The 20,378-nt window shown below is 38.2% G+C and overlaps 1 protein-coding gene across 2 annotated transcripts in view; it reads right to left on the reverse strand.

Annotated features, from left to right (window-relative positions):
• Positions 1 to 20,378, reverse strand: part of MAN1A2 (mannosidase alpha class 1A member 2) — a 141,776-nt gene that overhangs the window by 22,753 nt on the left and 98,645 nt on the right. For both annotated transcript variants that reach the window (XM_080551393.1, XM_080551394.1), the window contains exon 9: positions 4,886 to 5,001. In XM_080551393.1, the coding sequence (XP_080407519.1) occupies positions 4,886 to 5,001 (116 nt within the window). The remainder of the gene's footprint in view (positions 1 to 4,885; positions 5,002 to 20,378) is intronic.

Below are 20,378 nucleotides of genomic sequence, written 5' to 3' on the forward strand. Positions count from 1 at the left end.
TCTGATATCTTCTTGACTTGAGATGCTGCAGTGCTCGCAGCAACTTTTCTGAATGATTATAATGATGGGAATCTACACCTCAGCCATACAACCAGTGCAGATCTTGTAGTCCCCACACGGTCAAAGCGAATGCATTAGGTAAAAGCCAATCCAGTGAATTGCACGGAGATGACTACTGTTATCAGTCGGGCCCTGCTCCTTACTTGTCCTCAGGACTGAGACTAACCATCGTTTAGATGGTAAAGTTCGCTACCATCATCTGTTGAGCCCATGTATTCTCAAAGTAATGAAAGACAAGCGCTGATCTGCATTCCCATTGGCTCCACTTCTTCACTAATACCACTGACAGATCTGAAGTGTGTGCTTGTGGCAGGATCTAGTGAAAAGAATGCAGAAATAACTGACAGAGCAGAAACTACTAAATCTTAGACAGCTGCCAGAGTGGTTGTGTAACAATCATTCAAATTGGTATTGAGGACTGCTACAATACTGTGGCTTCTACTGCTGGGACGCCTGATGTAGTTAAATATACAAGCCTCATTTGTCTTGAAAGCACTGCTATAGGAAAGATTGGAGCTGCTGAAAATTATGCCACTGAAGGTGATACTAAAATATAGTATTAGCTCCATTGATTCAGTTATCTTGGACAAAATCGATGGGATTTTTTTGACTATATGGTACATAAAACTTGGAGTTCTTTTTATAGGTAGCCCCTTTTTGCTATGAGTAACATGAAGGCTTAAAAGGGTTTGGATTACTTATTTACTGGAGGAACACTTTTTTTCCAAAAATTTTTTGAATTGATCTTTCAGCAATTTTGTAACTGTTGAGGAGGAAATGGTTGCAGGTGCATTTTCAGGGGAACACAATTACTGTGGAGAGCCAGACTTGCTCTCTGAATTTGACTGAAGAACATCATCTAGCTGCCATGTACCCCTCTTCTGAACAGAGTCTGTTCTGAACTTGAACATCACTGTCTCGTGTATAGAGTATTTGAATGTAGTATTTGAAGTAGTATTTGAAATCTGAAAATAAAGTTCTGTTAGCTAGTAAATAATTAAGTACCATCGTAAAAGAGTAGCAAAGGAAGCATCCTCAAAAAAAAAAAATGCAATCCTCTTAAAATACTGCATCATTCAACAATTTACTGATTGCTAACTGTATAAAAAGGACAATTAATATTCAGAGTTATTGACAAAGAACACCTGGGCATTGCAGGGAGAACTGCTCCTGGTGGATAGGAAAAGCTTGAGAAGGTTGGAAAAAATTTGACATTTGTACCCTGGGTTGGATGGCTGGGGCCACAGAACAGTCCAACAGGTACTGTAAAGCAACGGCATCCGGCTTGACCATGATGAGTACACATGCACTAGAGTGGACACGTGTTCTTAAGCTCCCAAAGAAAACTTATTTCACATCAGAGATGTGAGATTAACTGATGGAAGAAGTTTCTTTAGTTAAATTCCAGAAACAATAGTCTGAGATATGAACACAATGTTGTCTCTGATGTTCATACTTTCTGTGATTCTATGATTACATAAAAATTGCATTTTCTGAGCTGTCTTGCAGTAGTATTTGCTATGTTGTGATAATTGAACACTGTTGGATCATTCTTTTGGCTATCTAATGCTGTGCAATAACAAAGAGCATGGATCAGTTTTCTACGTCTGACAGATTAGAGCACTCAGAGCAAACAGATCAAAAGGAAACTTCCCTACCTCCAGCCAATGAGAGGAGGAAAAAAAGGCACTTTAAACCAGGCTGGGTGGGAGATCCACCTGATGATGCTGAATGCAAAGAAGCCCATCCTCAGCATTTATCACCAGAAAAAAAAATATCTCAAAAAGTTTCAATATTTCAGCTCTTACCACAGCTGTGAATCTACATAGTAGGACATTGAAATGAATTGTACTTTACAGCAGAAGACTCTAGACTCCACTGATGTTTTTCAGGAGCATGCAGATGTTGTGGATAACATAATTTGTTCACACTCTTTTTATGAAGTATGTAGTGACCTAGCTAAGGCTGTATATGCCATGGATTGGGAATCAGAACATCCGAAAAACAGGTGCTGTCATCCTTCTTCCTCTTAGTATCTCCAAGGAATGGCATGCCACTGTCTACTGCAAGACTTGAGAGGGAGGGTGTGGTGGTATATCTTCTACTTTCCCTTTTATATAAGCTAAGGGAGTAAAGTGTGGCAGGACAGATACCTTCCTTTTGTCTGGTGGGTGCTGAGAACATTTCCAGCTCTGTACTATGAGTAGGAAGAATCTATTTTACACTCTTACCCTTCTGCTTGCATAAATGACAATTAAGATTTTGCTCAACATTTTGAAAAACAAATTAAAATTGTCAGCTCTGAAGGAAGACCTGTGATATGGGCAACGATCAAAGAACAGTAAGGGAATGGGCTCTGAAAATATTTTGAGATTTTCATTTAAAATTCAATATGCAATTATGTAAAATAAATCCTACTCTGATTCTTTGCACATATCTTTCAGTGTCAAGTAGGACGTCGGATAAACACAAACCCTGATCCAGAAGGATGTTCCAAAATGTGTAAATCAGTATGTTTCACAAAAACTCAAATGCACGTGGGTGTTGTTGTCTGAGAGAAAGCCAAAAAGGAAACATTCTGATGCACTACAGGTCATATCACATGAGAAGCAGAAGCAGCTCAGCTCCTTCTCCCTCCTGTCCACACCAACCTTTTCTCCAGTACCAAATTTGCTTTGCTGTATCTCCAGAGATGGAGATTTGCCCATGCAAAACATCTGTGAGATGGGGCTTACAGTGCAGAGAATCAAAGTTTATATTCTCTAATTTTCAAGTGCCCACCATAATAACTTTGAGTCAGAATAAAGTATTTCAAGAGTAACCACATGTCAACTGCTAAAAAACCATTTTTAACCCCACAGGACCCAACACACTGCATCTAAGACTACTGAAAGAATTCAGCTACTGCTTTGAACTTAAGCAAGTTGACTGTTGACTTAAGCAAACACGGGAAAGCTAACAAAGTTTGAAAGGACTGGGAAACAGCTGATGCTGTAACAGTATTTGAAAAGATTAATGAAAGAACCATGTAAAATTAGTTATGTAGCTTGAAAAAAATAAGCGTTTGTTTGACAATTGCATGCTGATATCATTAGGAGTATTAGTATAATCCTTGGTATCATACAAAATATTAGTCCTAAACAAAATCAAGGCAGCACATATGAAACAGATTAAGAACTGGCCTTCTAGAACAGATCAACAAAAAATTGTGAATAATCTTCATCCCATCAATATTTTGCAAGGATATTTTAATCAATGGTAGGCAGCATGTCTACTGATAATCTGCAAGAGAAGAAATGCTAAAAAAAATTGCAGAAGATGCAAAAATTGATGGAGCTATAGATAGTGATAAAGGAAAAGTCAGCACTGTAAATTCATTCAGAGCAAGTGATAAAATGGGTTTCACCTGAACAATCATGTTTTAGCAGAGATAAGTATAAGGTTGCACATCGAGGAATTGGGAATGTAAATCACAATAGTAGGAAAGCAGTAAATCAAAAATACTATAACCAACTTCAGAGTAAAACCAACTGGGAAATGGATGACAGTGTCATACAAAGGTTAAGAGTGCAAACACAGCTCTTGGCTGGGCAAAGACAAGAAGCTGAGAAGAAATCAGGTGATGACACATTAGCAGAACCATTACAGAAACTAAATATCCAATTCTTGCCTCCACACACTTACAACACTGGAAAATACTTAGGAAAGAGCTTGAGAAATAATTCAAAGCCTGCTTATGTTGTGAGATTAAAGGAAATCATATATCTGTTTTGGAAGTGCATGCCCACCATACCTTTGTCAGTAACCAGCTACATTATAGCTGATAGCCCTTTAAAATAAGGGGAAAAAATCAAGTATCTGAAAGCCAAAGTTTAGCCAAATTCAGGTCAGAAATAAGACACATTACAGTTTCAAAACAATTTGAACTGGAATTTTATTATATAAATTTTTTAAATGTGAATTTTCAGAACTCCAAGAACAAGGATTTTGGTTCAGGAGACTGCCTGCACTAAAACTTTGAAAGCTTGTGTTGAAAAAAACATGGCATGCACAAAGCACAGAATAAGTTTGACATGAAATATGAATTTGCATGCGGACAAATCACACAATCCCTGCTGCTGTTGGTATCATAGCTAACTAGACTAAAGCTAGCTTGATTACTCTCTACTCTTCTTAACTGTAGATTAGGCACATGGGTATATATGGGTACAAGTGAGTCTGATGAAAGATGGCTGTGTATGGGAAAACTCAGAAATAACAGTTGGGTGACATAAAGCTTAGAGTCACCACAAAAAGGCCCCTGAAAAATCCCACTGGACTGCCTTTACTGGTCTGCTTGGGCAGACACTACTTGAATTGTGAGAGGAAGCAAGATCATATTACAAAAGACCTACAGAACAAGGAATGGGTACGAATTACATTTTACAAGATGAATATTGAATATAGCATTAAACACTTGAGAAAATAATTTGAAGATTAAAACAATTCAGGACTTCAACTCCTCAAATGTTTCTGAACACTGGATAAAAATCATTTGGCCATTCTGCATATCTTAGAGTTGTTAGAGCTATTTCTAATAAAATATGCTTTGGAGTTTTATTTTATAACATTTTGGATGATATGATATTTTTAGTGCAATAATCTGCATCAGATATATTTCACAATAATACTTTTTAAACTACTTAAAATGAAAGCTAGTCTTATTCATCACTTGATTTCTTAAAACTTACATAATCAAAACAAGTCCTAAGTGTTGCTGATTTTTTTCAATTATCAAATATGCTTAAATTCCACTGTACAAGAAAACTCAATGAATTATAATCACCTCAATTGCATCGTCGTACATTTTCCTTGCTTCTGTGTCCATCTTGTCTGACATAAGCCAGGCTTTCAATAAATATTCATAAAAACTGTCTCCCAGCCCGCCCACGGATGTATGATCTGCAGGAAGGAAAGAGGCAAAAGAAAAATTGAAGAAGTTACATAATAGCACCTTAAATATAATTTAAAATATAAACTTACATTTTTAAGTTAAACCATTGTAGAATTATAAGTATTTTAAGCCTGTTTAGTAGGACAAAGCTGTACTGTATCCCCTCTGAACTCATTTCATAGACATGGATAGCCCCTGCAGACAATGCAATTTTCCGTGCTCACTACTTGCCTTTCTACACAGGCTATCCCTCATATCACAAATTTAATTTAACTGAAGTTTTTACTTAATTCCACAGAACATAATTGTTTTGCTACTAGGGTTGTGTGTGTATACATGCATATGTACAAAAAACCATAAAAGCTCAGTATCCAGGATGCAACTAGGTCATGTGGCTGGCTATAAACCATCATCAACTATAAGGAATCTAATTTTTCCAGGAGATTTTTATTTCCAACAGGACATTTACTTAACATACTAATGAATTTCTCAAGAGTAAATGTTCTTCTTTAAATTCCTGCAGTTGAAAGGGAAGTAAATAGTATACAACGCAAGCCCTGCTCTGTTCCACCATGCCTGAGCAGCCACATCGTGTGCCGTAGCCAGACTGCTTGACTACTACAATCCATCCCCACATAACCCAGACCTCCTAATGCACAGATTTCCTTTTTGCCATCTTTTGTCTTGCAGAGGTAGCCTTTCACAAGTACTGTCATCACTATTCTGTGCTGACAGACATAAGAAGCACCTATGTTTGCTGTCTGGGTGACTATCACATATCATCACACAAAGCCTACTGATGACCTGACTCAGTTTTAGACCTCCTGTTCCAGCCATGACAAGCACTCCCTCAGTACACCCTTCATTCAAAAAGTAATATTACCTCCAAGATTTAATACACAGTTCCAACCAGAAAAGTGCATAACTTCTTTATTCTCAGTATTACAACCCCCAGAATGCTGGCACCAGAGCAGTCAGTCTGCTCAATATAGGGTAAGGAAATGTTTAAGAGCAATATGGTCACAATTACAGAAATTCAGTGCCCTAAGCACAGTTGTGATATAGTCACACAGCTTCCCTTTTACTGGGTGAAAGAAAGAAAGAAACAAACAATATTTCCTTTTTTAATGTTCCTCAGAAAGGTGGTATTACCTGCAGCCTGTCTGGGATAAAGGTGTAGAACAAAAGGTAGAACTCTCCTTCTGGTCCTTCTTCTTGTAAAGCACTGTCATGCCCTAGAAGGGCATATGTAGAAACAAATGGAAAGCCTTTAGCTTCCCCATTTGTCTTCAGGTTCTGAGTTTGGTGGAAATCATTTCATACCCTTTTCTTACATCTCAGTATCTCTGAGAGCCTTTTCACACCCAGCTATTCAGTGATTTAACTACAGGCAGTGAACTTTTATATGCTATCTAGTTCTAAGCTGTAAGAGGGCATTCAGGCCATTTTCTTCCGCAAATGCAAAGACTAGAAATTACATCTTCAAAGAACAATTATATTCTTACATTGACATGAGAACTAAGGGTCTGCGGTTTTCAGAAAAAAATAAATCATCCCAAGACTTCAAAGTTACAGCTCACGTCAGCACTACTCAAGGACTGTCTTCACAAGAGATATAGCTTAAAACGACTTCTGTTAAGCCGCTGCCTCCTCTTCAGTTGAGTTCCATCACTTTAGAGACTGCTGCCAGCATTGCTACTCCACCAGGTTTCCTTCACAGATGCACTCAGTCCCCAGCCAGGACAGGGCTGCTGAACGTCTCTGAGCAACGTTCCTCTTGTAGAAGCTCCAGCTGGGTTCAGGGCATGCAAGAGCAGGGAGATGAGCGGGAAAGATTTATTTCTTAAAATAAAAAATCCATGTACAGGTGAATTTCCAAAGTCAATTATCAGAAACACTCCCTGTTTCACCTCTGCTTCTTCAGACAGTCATTTGAGAACTGTCTTTGTGTCCTGTCAGCAGCTTTTCTCCTCCTCCACATTCCTTCTTGTCTCAGATGAAAGTACAAGGAATACGGAAGCAAGTCACATCAGGACACAGCACAGAGCCACCTCCAAGGCAGCCTTTTTTGCACCTTCTTCGTGTGTTCAGAGAACAGAGCTGTGCAAGACTCTCAGATGCAGATTTTCCTCCCACTCAACCAGTGGGATGCAAACATGGTAAGGCTAAGAGGTTCTGAGGGCCTCACAGCTCTCTGCGGTATTGTTTTGTTTATTGCCATTTTGCATACCTCACACCAACTCTGATATACGAGCAGTTTTCAAGGCTCCTCATTCATTAAACACTGTGCTGCCACTCCCCAGCTGATGCCCTTCACAGATGGACCACAGGAAAGACCTGTCAGAAGGGGCAAACTGATTCTGTGCCATTTCTTCAGCAGCAGGAAATGGTGAAATGAAATATATTTGGTGGTCACACATGACACGACATCACGGGCAGGAGGAAAGCACAGGAAACCTTTCACACAGGAGGGAAGCAGTATTTCAAGGAAACTTGCTGTATGCAGATACAGCTGTCGATATTTACCTGACCTCTCCCATCTGCAAAAAACAGCAGAATAAGGTTGGGACTAAGAAGGAAGCAACCACAGCAGCTGAGCTAAGGTTTAAGCACAGCAAGATTTCCAACATCTACTGCTGCATTACCTGCAGCCCTGGCAATATCTTCCTCAGGTTGTCTTCTAGGGTCAGAGGATGTTGCTTAAGCAGAATTCACTGCAGTTTGTGTAAGGACTCTAACTAGAAATGGTTGAAAATCAAACAACTTTTTGTTGGGACTTCAACAACTTGCTCTTACTTAGCATGGAAATGCCAAAAAGTATTTTTCAAAATCCCTTAATGAATCCATAAATGGTGAAAATTGTAGATTTGGGTCATCACACACCTTTCTCTCCTATAAACACAGCTCCCTACCCCAACTTATCATCATAAGGTCTATGTTGGTTATCATATTCTCCTGCTGTTTGAGAAACAGGTCAGATGGATTCAGAGATTTAATTCAGCTCAGCTCAGAATGTTTTACTCAAAAATGTCTTATGCATAGAATATTTTGAAGTGTTTTTTTTGTTGTTGTTTGTGTGTTTGGTTTTTTTTTTTTTTTTAAATCAACCCCAACCTTGCATGTCAATCCAGAGAATGAAAAAGGACAGTTCATGATTTGAATAATAGTTTGTAATAGGGTCCTGGCACTAGCTACTCTTTAGACAGTTGTGAAGGTATTATGTTTAAAATGTTTATAAGTATTTTGCAAATTTGGAAATTGATTTTTCACTAATCAGATCTATAAGAATTATTTAATCAGTTGCATAGCATTTAAAAGTTTTTACTGTGAAAAACTATTTCACAGTTTCCTGAGTTAGGAATAGTTTCACTATTTCCTGAAGGAAATTTCTTTGCAGATAAAGACAAATATAGCAAAGAGAACAGAAGTATGAGGGCATATCCAGTATGGCAGAAGCCACATATTCTATTCAATGACAACTACATATTTTTAGAACATTACTTCCTTCCAATGGAAGACATATTAAGGTATTTTTTCATTCCTTCCTCTGCTCCCCTCCTTTTTATTTCTTTTTATTTTATTATACTTTATTAAGAGTAGGCCTTTGTGATTTTTTTCAAACATGAAAGGATTCCAGTCAAGGAATCCTTGGAAAGTCTTATTTTAAATTAAAAGGCATAGTAACTGCAGTTGCAAAGGATACCTTCAACAATTGCAACCAAAAGCAATTACAAAAAGCACTGCATTTTTCCTTGTTTATTATACACCTGCAGGTATGTGCAAACCTGCACAGTCAGTCTGTTTGCAGGCTTCCTCCTTGCCAGTTAAAGCTAAATAAAATCTTAATAGAAGTACAAAAATATTTACAGGGCATAGCAACATTTTTGCCCATTTCAAAAGATTTACATCCTGAAAAATATTGGCATTTTCCTTCTTAATAAACAGCATGCAATTGAAAAAAAAGAAAAAAAAGAAAAAACCACTCAATTTCATAGCAGTATTTTAATGAGCTTTGCATTTACCTATAAAAGACATATATTTAATCAAGTATTATTTGTGTCTCAGCTAATAATCCAAAAATCACATTCACCTCTTTCCTACAGACTGAGTGGAAGACCTTTAAATTCTCACATCATCTAGTACTTCTAAGGCAAGTTTCACTCCAAATGATTTTATTCAGATCAGCAATCAATTAGCTCACTGCTGAAGCACCCTCCTCTGAAGAGAACAAGGACAATCATTTCACAGCAAACCACAGAAACACATGGCAGGTCAGAAAAGACAGTGCATGGTATCCTTCTGAAATGACAAACAATTTGAGCTTGGGATAGGAGGGAGAGTCAGTGGCTCTTGTATGATTTGTTCGTTGTAAATGACATTATTTCTTTATAAATCTGGGTAGACAAATAAAGTTGTTTCTCCTCAAATAGCTTTCCAGGACTAAGACTGCACGGCCTCCCCTCCTCAGTTACCTCTGAGGCACTGTCTGTTATTCCTTTTCTGGATTAATTCTTGGAATGGTAGTCTTAGTCTAAAGTAAATAATACAGACACTAGGCATCTATTCAGCTCATTCTTCTTTCTAACACCCAGATCTACCTAATGGCTGTAAATAACTTCCTTCTGAGCCAGACATTTTCTAAATGAACCGCAGTGGTTCCCAAGAATACAGTTACGACAGCAGACTCCAAGTTAAGAACAATTCATCTCCTTTTGTTTACAGTGAAAGTTTGGTTCAGTAAGCAGTAAGATATTTTCCACAACAACTTAAAGACTCCTAAAGATAACACTAATAAGAAAACCTGCTCTAATGAAGGTCTACCTGCTCTCTAGAGCAAACTTAAGATGTGTAAATTATTTTTAAACAGATGGCTTTAAGCAGTTAACAGCAGCTTAATGAGGCAAATTAAAAACAGTTCATGATTTGCTAACCCCTCTCTGCTTTGTGCCTTAATTGTACCATTGTCATTTCCTGGCAATGCACAGGAATAAAGAAAGAAGGCAAGCACTGTTTTAAAAACAAAATATCATGCAGAACTGATACAGCAGTCCCAACACCTAGGGTAAGGCTTTGTGTTAAAGCAGTACAGGCTGTAAGTGAGCCCTACCCCTTCCCTTCCTGACCCCAATGCACCTCCTCCTGCACTGCCTTTGCATTCATAAAGCTCACGCTTTATTTACTTTACACAGAGTGAAGAAGGTGACATAAAAAGCTGAGCAGAACTGCATTTCATGTGCCCAACCCTCTGCCAGTACATATACACAAGCAGTCAGAGAAGACAATCAACTATAACAATATTTTTAATTCATGAATTTGCAACTATAACACTGACTGAGCATTTTTAAGTATAGACAGAGAAAAAACAAGTAAAGAATTAGAAATTTGGGAATCCATAAAAGAAACTCAAGTCTTACAACCTGAAACGTTAATTACGACTTTAAAGCAAAAAGAAAAACTATGTAAATCTGCATACAATGCTCTATAGCCAATAGATTGGAAACACCAAGGTGAACAACTACTGATTAATTTCAACCAAAAGAGTAGTAATACTGACTACTTTGTAACAAAAGAACAAAGTAGTAAAAGGTGATGTTGATTTTCCTTCGGGATCATGAACACTGTATCTTTGACAAAGCACTATTGTATTAAGTCGGGAAAGGATTTCAAGAGCAGGGAAGTTAAGACTAGGAGGGAGTAGTGAAGTGATTCAGCTAGTATTAAACTTTCATTAAGAAATCTTCACACCAGTTGTTCTGGGTACCAATTGGCCTTACACAATGCACAATCTGTAGGAGCACCTTTTCTCTGTGTAGAAAACTTTTAAAGAAGTGCTTTTCCGTTTGTCTTCAGAGTGGCACTGATTAAATTTCAGTTCAATCTTTCTTCACCTCATGTAGCTGGGCTTAGTACCCCTCAGCTGCTCTAAATAGGTGCAAGCTCTCTTTCTAATCCTTTAATCCAGAGAGCCAAAGCCCTAGAAATTGCAGCTGCTGCAGTCCACAGTGGAAATTCAACCTAAGGATGCCATAAGCCAAAGTGGATGGCTTAAAAGTGCCAACGCTTGTAAATTAACTACAGCAGAGGCAGCCCTGATAAAAGGAGGTGGAGGTGCAATTTTTAGTCAGGTATGAATCATTCATCACTAAGGAACACGTTACCAGCATGACAATTTTTCTGAAAACATGCAGATTGTCACATAAAAATCTACATTAAAAAAGTAGTTTTAAAGTTGAAAAGCTGAGCATTTAGAAATTAGGAGACAGCTGAGCAGACATTGCTTTCAGTTCTGGTGCCTGGTGCCACAACAGATTCAAGCAACAAGAAAAGCCTAGCTCAGCTCCTCTCGGCCTAGGGATGTATGATGATAAATGCTTTTGCACATACAACTTCAGAGAACTTAGCTGAACTCTAAAAATTCCATATGGAGAAAGTAAACATGAATATTTTTCAAAGGCTTGAAAAAAATATGGGTGGTTTTGTCCTCCAGCAGTGCTAAAATAAATAACTCCCACAGTATTTAATATCCAAAACATAATGATTCTTGAGATTCTTAACTGTATGCTTAGAAGAAACAAAGTTTCATCAGGTCATAACGATATTGCATCTCTAAGCTCACATAGGAATGGTTGAAGCATTTTTATCAAAGCCCTTAAAAAGGAAGGGAGCAAGGGAGGAGGGAAGGAAGGTGGGAGGGAGGGAGGGAGGGAGGGAAGGAAGGAAGGAGGGAAGGAAGGAAGGAGGGAAGGAAGGAAAGAAGGAAGGCGGGAGGGAGGGAGGGAGGAAAAAGACAGCTTGAGGCAGATAGAATATTCCAGTTGGAAGAGTTGAAAACTGGAAGCTACAGAAATCTGAAAACACAATCACTTAATAGAAAGTGAACTTAAATGCTACCCACAAAATAAAACAAAGCAAAATGACTTCCTAGAACTCTAGTGATTATTAAACTAAAGATTAAATTTCTCAAGCTTCCACAATTCAAGTATGTACAAAGACAACAGAAGACCAGCAAGTAAAACTAGCCCAACTAATACACACACACACATATATATGTAACTAATGTAACTCGTGAACCAAAACACATCGTCAACTTTAATGCCTTTTATGACTCCATTTATGATACCTTACAACAGGTGCTCCTTTCAAGTTGAGGATTTGACAGCTGGAACAAATATTTTCCTTTTTATATTCATACTTCCCTGAAAATTCAAAATACTCAAACTATTTTTTACAATTCTGGAAAGATTTAGGTCATCTCTCATAAAACATGTTCTTGAATTAAAGGCCAATCAACTAATGATGTAAAGTCCACACGCAAAAATTCAAAAACACAATTGACCTTTACATTGCTGATTTCATTCAGAAGCAAAGTGGCCATTTATCACCTGAAGTTGTCTTTTCCAGATTATTACACCCATCAGCATCATCCGAATGAAGTACATCAGCCTCTCTACGATTTAGGTGGAAAATTCGGAGTAGCTGTCAATTCTAACTGTGCTGCCAGCTTTAACTAAATTGCTTGAATTCACAGTGAATTGATGGAAAGTCAGGTATGTACACTGCAGCCCACGGAGGAGCCCCCAGTGGAGCAGGTGGATGTGGCCTGGAGGAGGCTGCGGCCCATGGAGAGCCCCCGCAGGAGCAGGCCCCGGGCCGGAGCTGCAGCCCGTGGAGAGGAGCCCGCGCAGGAGCAGGGGGTCTGGGGGGAGCTGCTGCCCGTGGGGGACCCGTGCTGGAGCAGTTTGCACCTGGGGGATGGACCCCGTGGTACGGAGCCATGTGGGAGCAGTTCTTGAAGAGCTGCTGCCTGTGGGCAGCCCACGCAGGATCAGTTTGGGAGGGATGGCATCCCGTGGGAGGGACCCCACGTGGAGCAGGGGAAGAGAGTGACCGTGAGGGAGCGGCGGAGATGAAGTGCTATAGACTGACTGCAGCCCCCTGTTCCTCTGCACCGCTCAGGGGAGGAGGCAGAAGAGGGTGGATGGGGGGAAGGTGTTTTTAGTTCGCTTTTAGTTTCTCGCTGTTCTAGTCTGCTAGTGATAGGCAACGAACTACATTAATCTCCCTATGCTGAGTCTGTTTTGTCCATGACAATAATTGGTGGGTGATCTCCCTGTCCTAATCTCAACCCTAGAGTCCTTTTCCATTGTATTTTCTCCCCTTTTCCTTTGAGGAAGGAGAGTGAGAAAGCAGAGATATTGAAGTTCAACTGCTCAGAAGGGTAAAACCACCACAAGGTGCTAGGAAATCAGGTTGTGTGAAAGGCTTACTCAACAGTGGAGTACGGACTGAGACCGAGCTACAGCACTCTACATTTGCACTGCATTCATCACCATGCCTCTCTTATTTTTGACCACATCAGCAAAAAAAATGCTACAGAGTGATTTGCAATCACAGATCAATGTCTTCACTTAGATCTCCAAGATGAGGGGGTATTTTACCTTGTTGCTCCAGAACAGTCCAACTCCTAACAGAACTTTATGATTAAAAGAACCCAGCAGGATGATGCATTCTCCATCCAGAGAGTAAAAGTATAGACCCTCTCCTCTGCATGTCACCAAATTGGAAGCTTTTCTCACATGACCACAAGAAGGTACATCTCACCATATAGTCCAGAATGTAAAATCTCACATGTTGAAGACAGAAGAAATGGACGATTATGTGTCATCTGAAATCTATTATTGGTCCAGAGAACAACATTGATCTAATTATAAACAAGTAGTTGCACAGCCTCCAACATTTAAATGATACAGAAGGAATAAAATCAAAACATGTAACTGTAATATGGCTGTAAAAAGTTTGCAATTGGATTTTCATAGACTTTCCTTTCATAGGAAACTAATGAGTTAAAAATGGTTGAAAAATACAGTTTTGATATCCAAAGGCTCTGGTACAAAAATCAATTACTAAAGAAATATAAGATTCCACCGGAGCTCAGACTTTAAAAACTCACAGAGCTTGTATCAAAGGATGCACTTTTAGTCCCTAATCATTTTAAATTAGCTGTCCTCAAGGTCAACAATTTAAAGTCCTCCAGAATATCAGGTAGTACCCTAATACATGTTGGATTCTGTTCACACAGGCTAATTGACTGGCTTTACAGTGAGGAAAACAAATGTTAAAGCTGTTAGAAGACTAACTTCAAATTCTAGATATTGATGCGCTCCCCATTAATATCATGGTATAAAAGTGTAGTTTGGTGGTACAGCAAAATAAAATACTCATTTCTTTCCACATCAGTTTATGCAAGCACTTTGAAAACTCAAGTTACACCATACCTGAATCCTATCTTTAGGAATTCTTTATACACACACCCTTTCAAATGCATAATTCATATAAATGTTTAACCTTCCAACAACACTAGAATCTTAAACACACCAAACAAAGCTTCTATTTGTTTAGCTTTTTCAGCATCTTGATGAACAGACCAGCAAAATGTCTTAACCTTGCAGATTTATAAAAACATATTCCCTGTAATGCACTGCTCTGTTGTATTTCATTAAAACAAAATTTTAACAGATTAACTTGTTCTTAGCTTCTACTGAATAATCAGATTTGAATAGAGCCTTTTCTTGAAGCACTGTTAATTACATTTGTATTGTTTACAAAGCAAAAGGGCAAGGGGAATTCCCCATCAGAGGTTACATGGATTATTTTATATTCAAAACACATGCATATTCCTAAATGCAGAACAAACCAGGATATTTTTCATAATGTACTGAACTGAAATCAGATTTAAAAAACAACACCACCACCACCAAAAAACAATAAATGCCTGCATCCAATCCCCAAACTAACCATTAAATACGTGGTATATCTCCAGTTATATAACTGACGTTTCAAGAACAAATCAAAAATGAAATCTACTTGCTGAATCAAATAAATGTGCAAAAATGAAGTCAAGCTGGGAACTACTTCTACAATAAATAAAATTAATTATTTTAATCCTGCATCATTTGTACTTGAGAGAGAAAATCTTTTCCTTGCACTAAAGGGGAGAAAATCACCCAAGAATTAAAACAAAATTAAAACAGACTACTGTCCACCAGTCCAAACTAAAAATGTTTTGCAAAATACTTTTTTGTTTGTTTGTTTTCTGAAAATACAGGCCTACTTGACACAGTTCTGTTAATTTCCTTTAAGGTTATGGATGTTTTGATGGGGCTTGACATTGTATTTCATAATTTGTTTTTTCCACTATTTCTGGTTTCTTAGTTTTGTATATAGCACATTTTTAATATGTATTATACCTGTATTAACAGATATAACTTGAGAGACCACCTCTGCTAAAAAAGGCATCTAGTAAATTTAAAAAAAGAAGAAAAAAAAGGAAGAGTAGAAAAAAATGCAAAATATCTTCATGGTAAAGGAGAACACTAACAGCTTCAGTTGCCAAAGAGAAGAGTTTTCTAATATTAGCATCTTTCTCACTACCCATAACTAATCAACCTGTTAATTTATGCTATAAAAATATTTTTAGGTTTCTAAATTATTTTCAATATTCCTTTCATCTTTTGAAAGACTACTTCATTCTTCAGTATTATTCATTTCACCTAGCAATTTGCAGGGCTTTTACCTTGCAAAAGTAGATGTAAATACTGACAGAAAGGGTTTCTTGCTTAGTTTTAACAGTCCAGATAATAGAAACCCATGCAGTGACTTACTTCTCAATCTCTACAGCACCTTTTAAAGTTCGCACTGAAGAGAGTCACTCATATTTTAAATAGAGCTCACCCTGCCAAGATATATCATTCATTTAATTAATCCTTCCCTACTCTGACATGTGGGGTTATGCACAATGTGAAAGCATCTTCTTTGTCAAGTTATCTGGTTAAGGACTATTCAGTACAAAAGAAATATCAAACCGGGAAATTGATAAATTAAACACATAGACAGACAATAACAAAGATCAGAACTCTTCAGCTCCTGATTGATGGGTCGATAAAGGATCTGCTCATATACATCTCTAGAGAGTCAACCTGAATGTCATTGCTGATAAGAACGGGGAAACACGATCATCATGAATATTATGAGATATTTGAGGGAACCTCTAGAACTGTGAAAATAGATCTATGGGACAGCTGAAGGGGCCTCTGACTTTATGTAAAACTTACAATTGGATTTTAGGGGAAGGGCTAAAGGCAGAAAAAGGAAAAAATCAGGGAGGACTGGGGAGGAACAAGCAAGGAAAAAATGGAGATCAGGTGGGTTAAAAGGGCCTGGCTGCATGTAAACAGGTTGCCTGTCAATATGCTTGCTTTCCTGAGCCCTGCACCCACTCAACAGTCTGTCACTCTCTTTTTATTAAATCCTTTTCTTTACTATTTCTTGTGTCTAATCTCACTCATTATCCCATGTGTGAGTGCTGCATGGTGTAAACATCAGCAACTGGAGAAGCCATGGATCACAGAGCCTGCAGGTCTAGGTGCCAGCAACTGGAGAGACCGGCATGCAAGAGAGGTCTGTGTTGACAGTAACTGGAGAGAGTGGGATGCATGTTGCAAGGTCAGAGTGACAGCAACCGGAGAATGGAGCTGCAGGTTGCAGCAAGTGGAGAAAAAAGAATGTCACAGGGCCCTAGGTCTATATGTCAACGAATGGGAAGACCTACCTGTGTTTATTTTTCCCAGTTAATTTAATCCTCAGTGCATGTCTGTACGTGGAATTCATTAACAAACCTCAAGGTGGACAGGATGGTGAGTAGGAGACCTGCATCTGGGAAGACCCAAGGTTTAAGCTGATGCCTGGATAAGGGGTCCAGGGTCCAAGCACAGGTATTAGGTAATTAAGTATGTTAATTTTTGAAAGATTCCTCAGTGTGAGGGTTGCCTGGGAGAAGAGAGTGTAAGTGCATGCACGTATTTGGCCACAAACATGAGGAGGATGAACAAGACCTGGCTACCAGTACTCATCTTTTATGCGAGTATAACATGCGGATGCCACAAATGCCATGCTCTGTCAGTGGTAGTCTGTGTGGGTGGCCATGTTAGTGTCCTCTTAGATTATGCGTGCACCTCTTTAGGATACATGCTAAGCCTCACTCCTGGGCCAACCTGCACGTTGTAACAGCAGCAGTCACATCCACCGGACTGAGACAGAGATACCTCCTGGGTCTCAAAATGCACTGGGCTGGGCATCAAAAGCTACGAAGGAGCAATCCCCAGGTCCAAGAGTCTGCTAGATGCAGTGACTTTCTTAACATCTTTAATAAAGTGTATTATAAACATCTATTTCAGATTTTTTTTTTAATTTTTCTTTTAAATACTGACAAAGAAATATAGACAGATGGTGCCATATATTTGACACAATTTCATATCACAAATGAAAATAGATTGGGTGTATTATTCTTGGTTTGTCTTATACCTGCAAGAGTTTAAATGAAGCAGTTCAATTAATTACCTAGCTCAACTCAAGAGCATTAGTCTAAATCCATGTGTACAAGCAGGCATAAAAATTTAGGGCCCACTATTTGCACTGATTTAATGAAGGTAATTTAAATTGTTTTTATGACTTTTCCTACATATGAAAAATGCACTGTTTTAAAGAAAATGTAAATCTAATCCAATTCAATTAAATCCATGGAAGCCTTCTCTAAATAAAGTTTAATACTAAAACTGCTTGTTTTGGTTTAATTTAAGCATTTATCTTGCAAATGAAAGACCACTACTTAAATTGAAATATGCACATCCACAAAGACATTTGTTTTGGTTTATCTAAGGGACAGTCTACAGCACAAACAACTGGGAAACAGATATAAATTTTTCCCAGTCAGACACACTGGGTAAGCCTCAACTTCTTCTGCACTACAGCTGCAGAGAACTGCAAGAAAGTGAGAAAATCACCAGAAGGTGCTAAGGCAGCATGTGTAACAAGGTGGGTTATATACCTATGTGAATCCTCTTACTTGTCTTCATAGGATAGACATCACTTTGTATAGGAAACAAGGTATTTAAATTTAGTATATTAAATAAACATATGTGGTCTGATACCACATTGTTAGCAGTCCTTGTAAACCAGCTGCCAGAGTGCCCCTCATTAGACTTTTAACTTGGTCCACTTGCAGATTTGTCTAAAAGGGCTTGTCTTAGGTAATGATACATGAACAAAGCACTGCAAAACAGACCACAATCTGACTATTCATCACATCGGTGCTGGTAATTTCAGTACCTGCCATTACATTCCTAATAGCAGAGTTCAGCTCATGCACTGTAAATGTACACACCAGCTTACTTTACAGTAATTTGTTTATGTGCTCATATGTCCTTAAGGTGAATAAACACAGAAGGCTAACACAGAATAAGTATTTTTGTTATTTGCATGCATAGGGAAACCATATATAGTCTAAAAAACGCCTTTAGTTAAACTGACACTACTTTCTTAAATAATAAATGCAGGTAACTCTACAGATAGACCAGTTCTAGGAACTGAGATATGAATCCAGAGTGATTTGCGTTCCCCTTCAGTAACATCTTTGCAAGAGATTTTGGAAGCAGATGAAATGCAATATTTTATTCTCCTTATTGAAAAGTAGAAAGGAAGAATGCCCAATTTACAGAAATGTGCAAATACAAATAGCATTTCCTAACTTGGCAATAACATGCAGAGTGGCAATATCATTGTTATTGCTGTTTTATTTGGTATTCACATCTAACTTGCTTGCAAATGTATATTAGAATTAAATTTTCTCAACATTTTCATTTTAGGAAAAAAGTTCTTCACTACAAAGTAATTTCCATAATTCTGAAATCTCTTAATCAAAATTTTAGTCATTATATCTGCATAGCAGGCTTCTTGAGAAAGTACTGTCATTTCCATTGAAAATAATCCAAATTCACTGTGTGATGTTCTGATGCTTACACCAAACAAATTGCTCACCACTTGAAAAGTAAATCTAACAAAGTTAACTGTACATTAACATGAGAAGTTAAAACATGCTTCTTGCCAGCTAGTTTTATTTCAAGTTTTACAGAAACTGGAACTCCAAGACAGAAGTAGTGTAAATCATTTGCGTCCACTGGACCATCACATTAGTCCATAATTAAAAATCGAATCTGTCAACATTCCTGTGGGCATTACAGCTTTGTTTTCTAGCAAAAGCCCCAGTGAGATGACAAATCCTGAGCTGAACCCATCAAAAGCTGTCTGTCATGCCACTCATGCTGTAATAATACCTGCACGTTATAAGCTTATACACAAATATTTAGCCTACACCTGACATCATTTTCCTCCTCCTGGGTATAACAAACTCCTGCTACACAGCACTAAAGCCCCAGTTACGCACTGCTACCTTTCAAAGCAGTTCCCCTGGAAAGCAGAGACGAAGCAATGACTAGAAAGCCATTCACCCGGCAGTTTTTAGGATTGTTTTTTTTGGCATTCAAATGGAAAAAAAAACAAAACAAAACAAACAAAAAAACCAATGGAATGGAATGGCAGTCCTCGCTGCAGAACTGCCTGCAGAGGCTCTGGACCCTGATGACTACTGCTGCATGAGATAGGCAGAAAAAAAAAAGAAGGGAATCTGTCACCAGAGCTGTTCTAAAAGTGCAAAATAAAATGCATTAAATACATATGGAAATCTTTATTAATAAAAATGTAAACATTAAAAAGACAATGTCTATAGATTGGATTTATGTGACACTATATGGCTCTACTTATCTTTCCAGCTTGTTAAGAACCTGGAAGCCATCATCATGTCCTTGGTGAAACAATAATTAATAATTGACTGGTAACTTACTTTACTGATTACATATTTTTAGGTATTTGCAAAAAAAAACAAACATTGACTGGCATGAGTGAAATACAAATAAAAATGAATGGAAGCAACCAGAACAATGAGCTAAAAGGATGGCGTGTCTCAGGACACTGCCCCTAGAGCACCATTCCCAAGCAATGAAATTGAGGAGTGTGCTGCTTTTATCAAGACCAGAAAGCCTGCACTCTGATAAATCAAACCACAGCACAATGACTCATCAGCAGAAGACCCGGCATCCTGATGTTAGAAGGATGGTGACAAGGTTGCAGCACATCACGTGCACCACTCCCCTTCCCCTAGCCCCAACAAGAGAACAGACCATGGACATACATTTTAAACACATTTAAATGAGGAAAAACAGACAAGACACAGCAACATGGCCAAGATCTATGGAGGGATAAATCAGAAAGTCTCTGAGGAAAAGAATCTGTAGCAATTGCTGATCCCTAGACCCAAAAAATCTGCCCAAAAACTAGCTAATCACTGTCATTCAAGAACACTAGATAAGTGAAGAAGGCTGGAAAGCTTTGTCCTTTGAGTCCAGTCAACACAGCCATGTCTTGGTACCTTTCAGTAACAGTGAATTAAATTTATAAGACAGTGAAAGTGTGTAGGTAAAAATCAGCTTGCTTT

The sequence above is a fragment of the Anser brachyrhynchus genome (assembly GCF_964034855.1).
Source record: "Anser brachyrhynchus genome assembly, chromosome: 1".
Lineage (NCBI taxonomy): Eukaryota > Metazoa > Chordata > Aves > Anseriformes > Anatidae > Anser > Anser brachyrhynchus.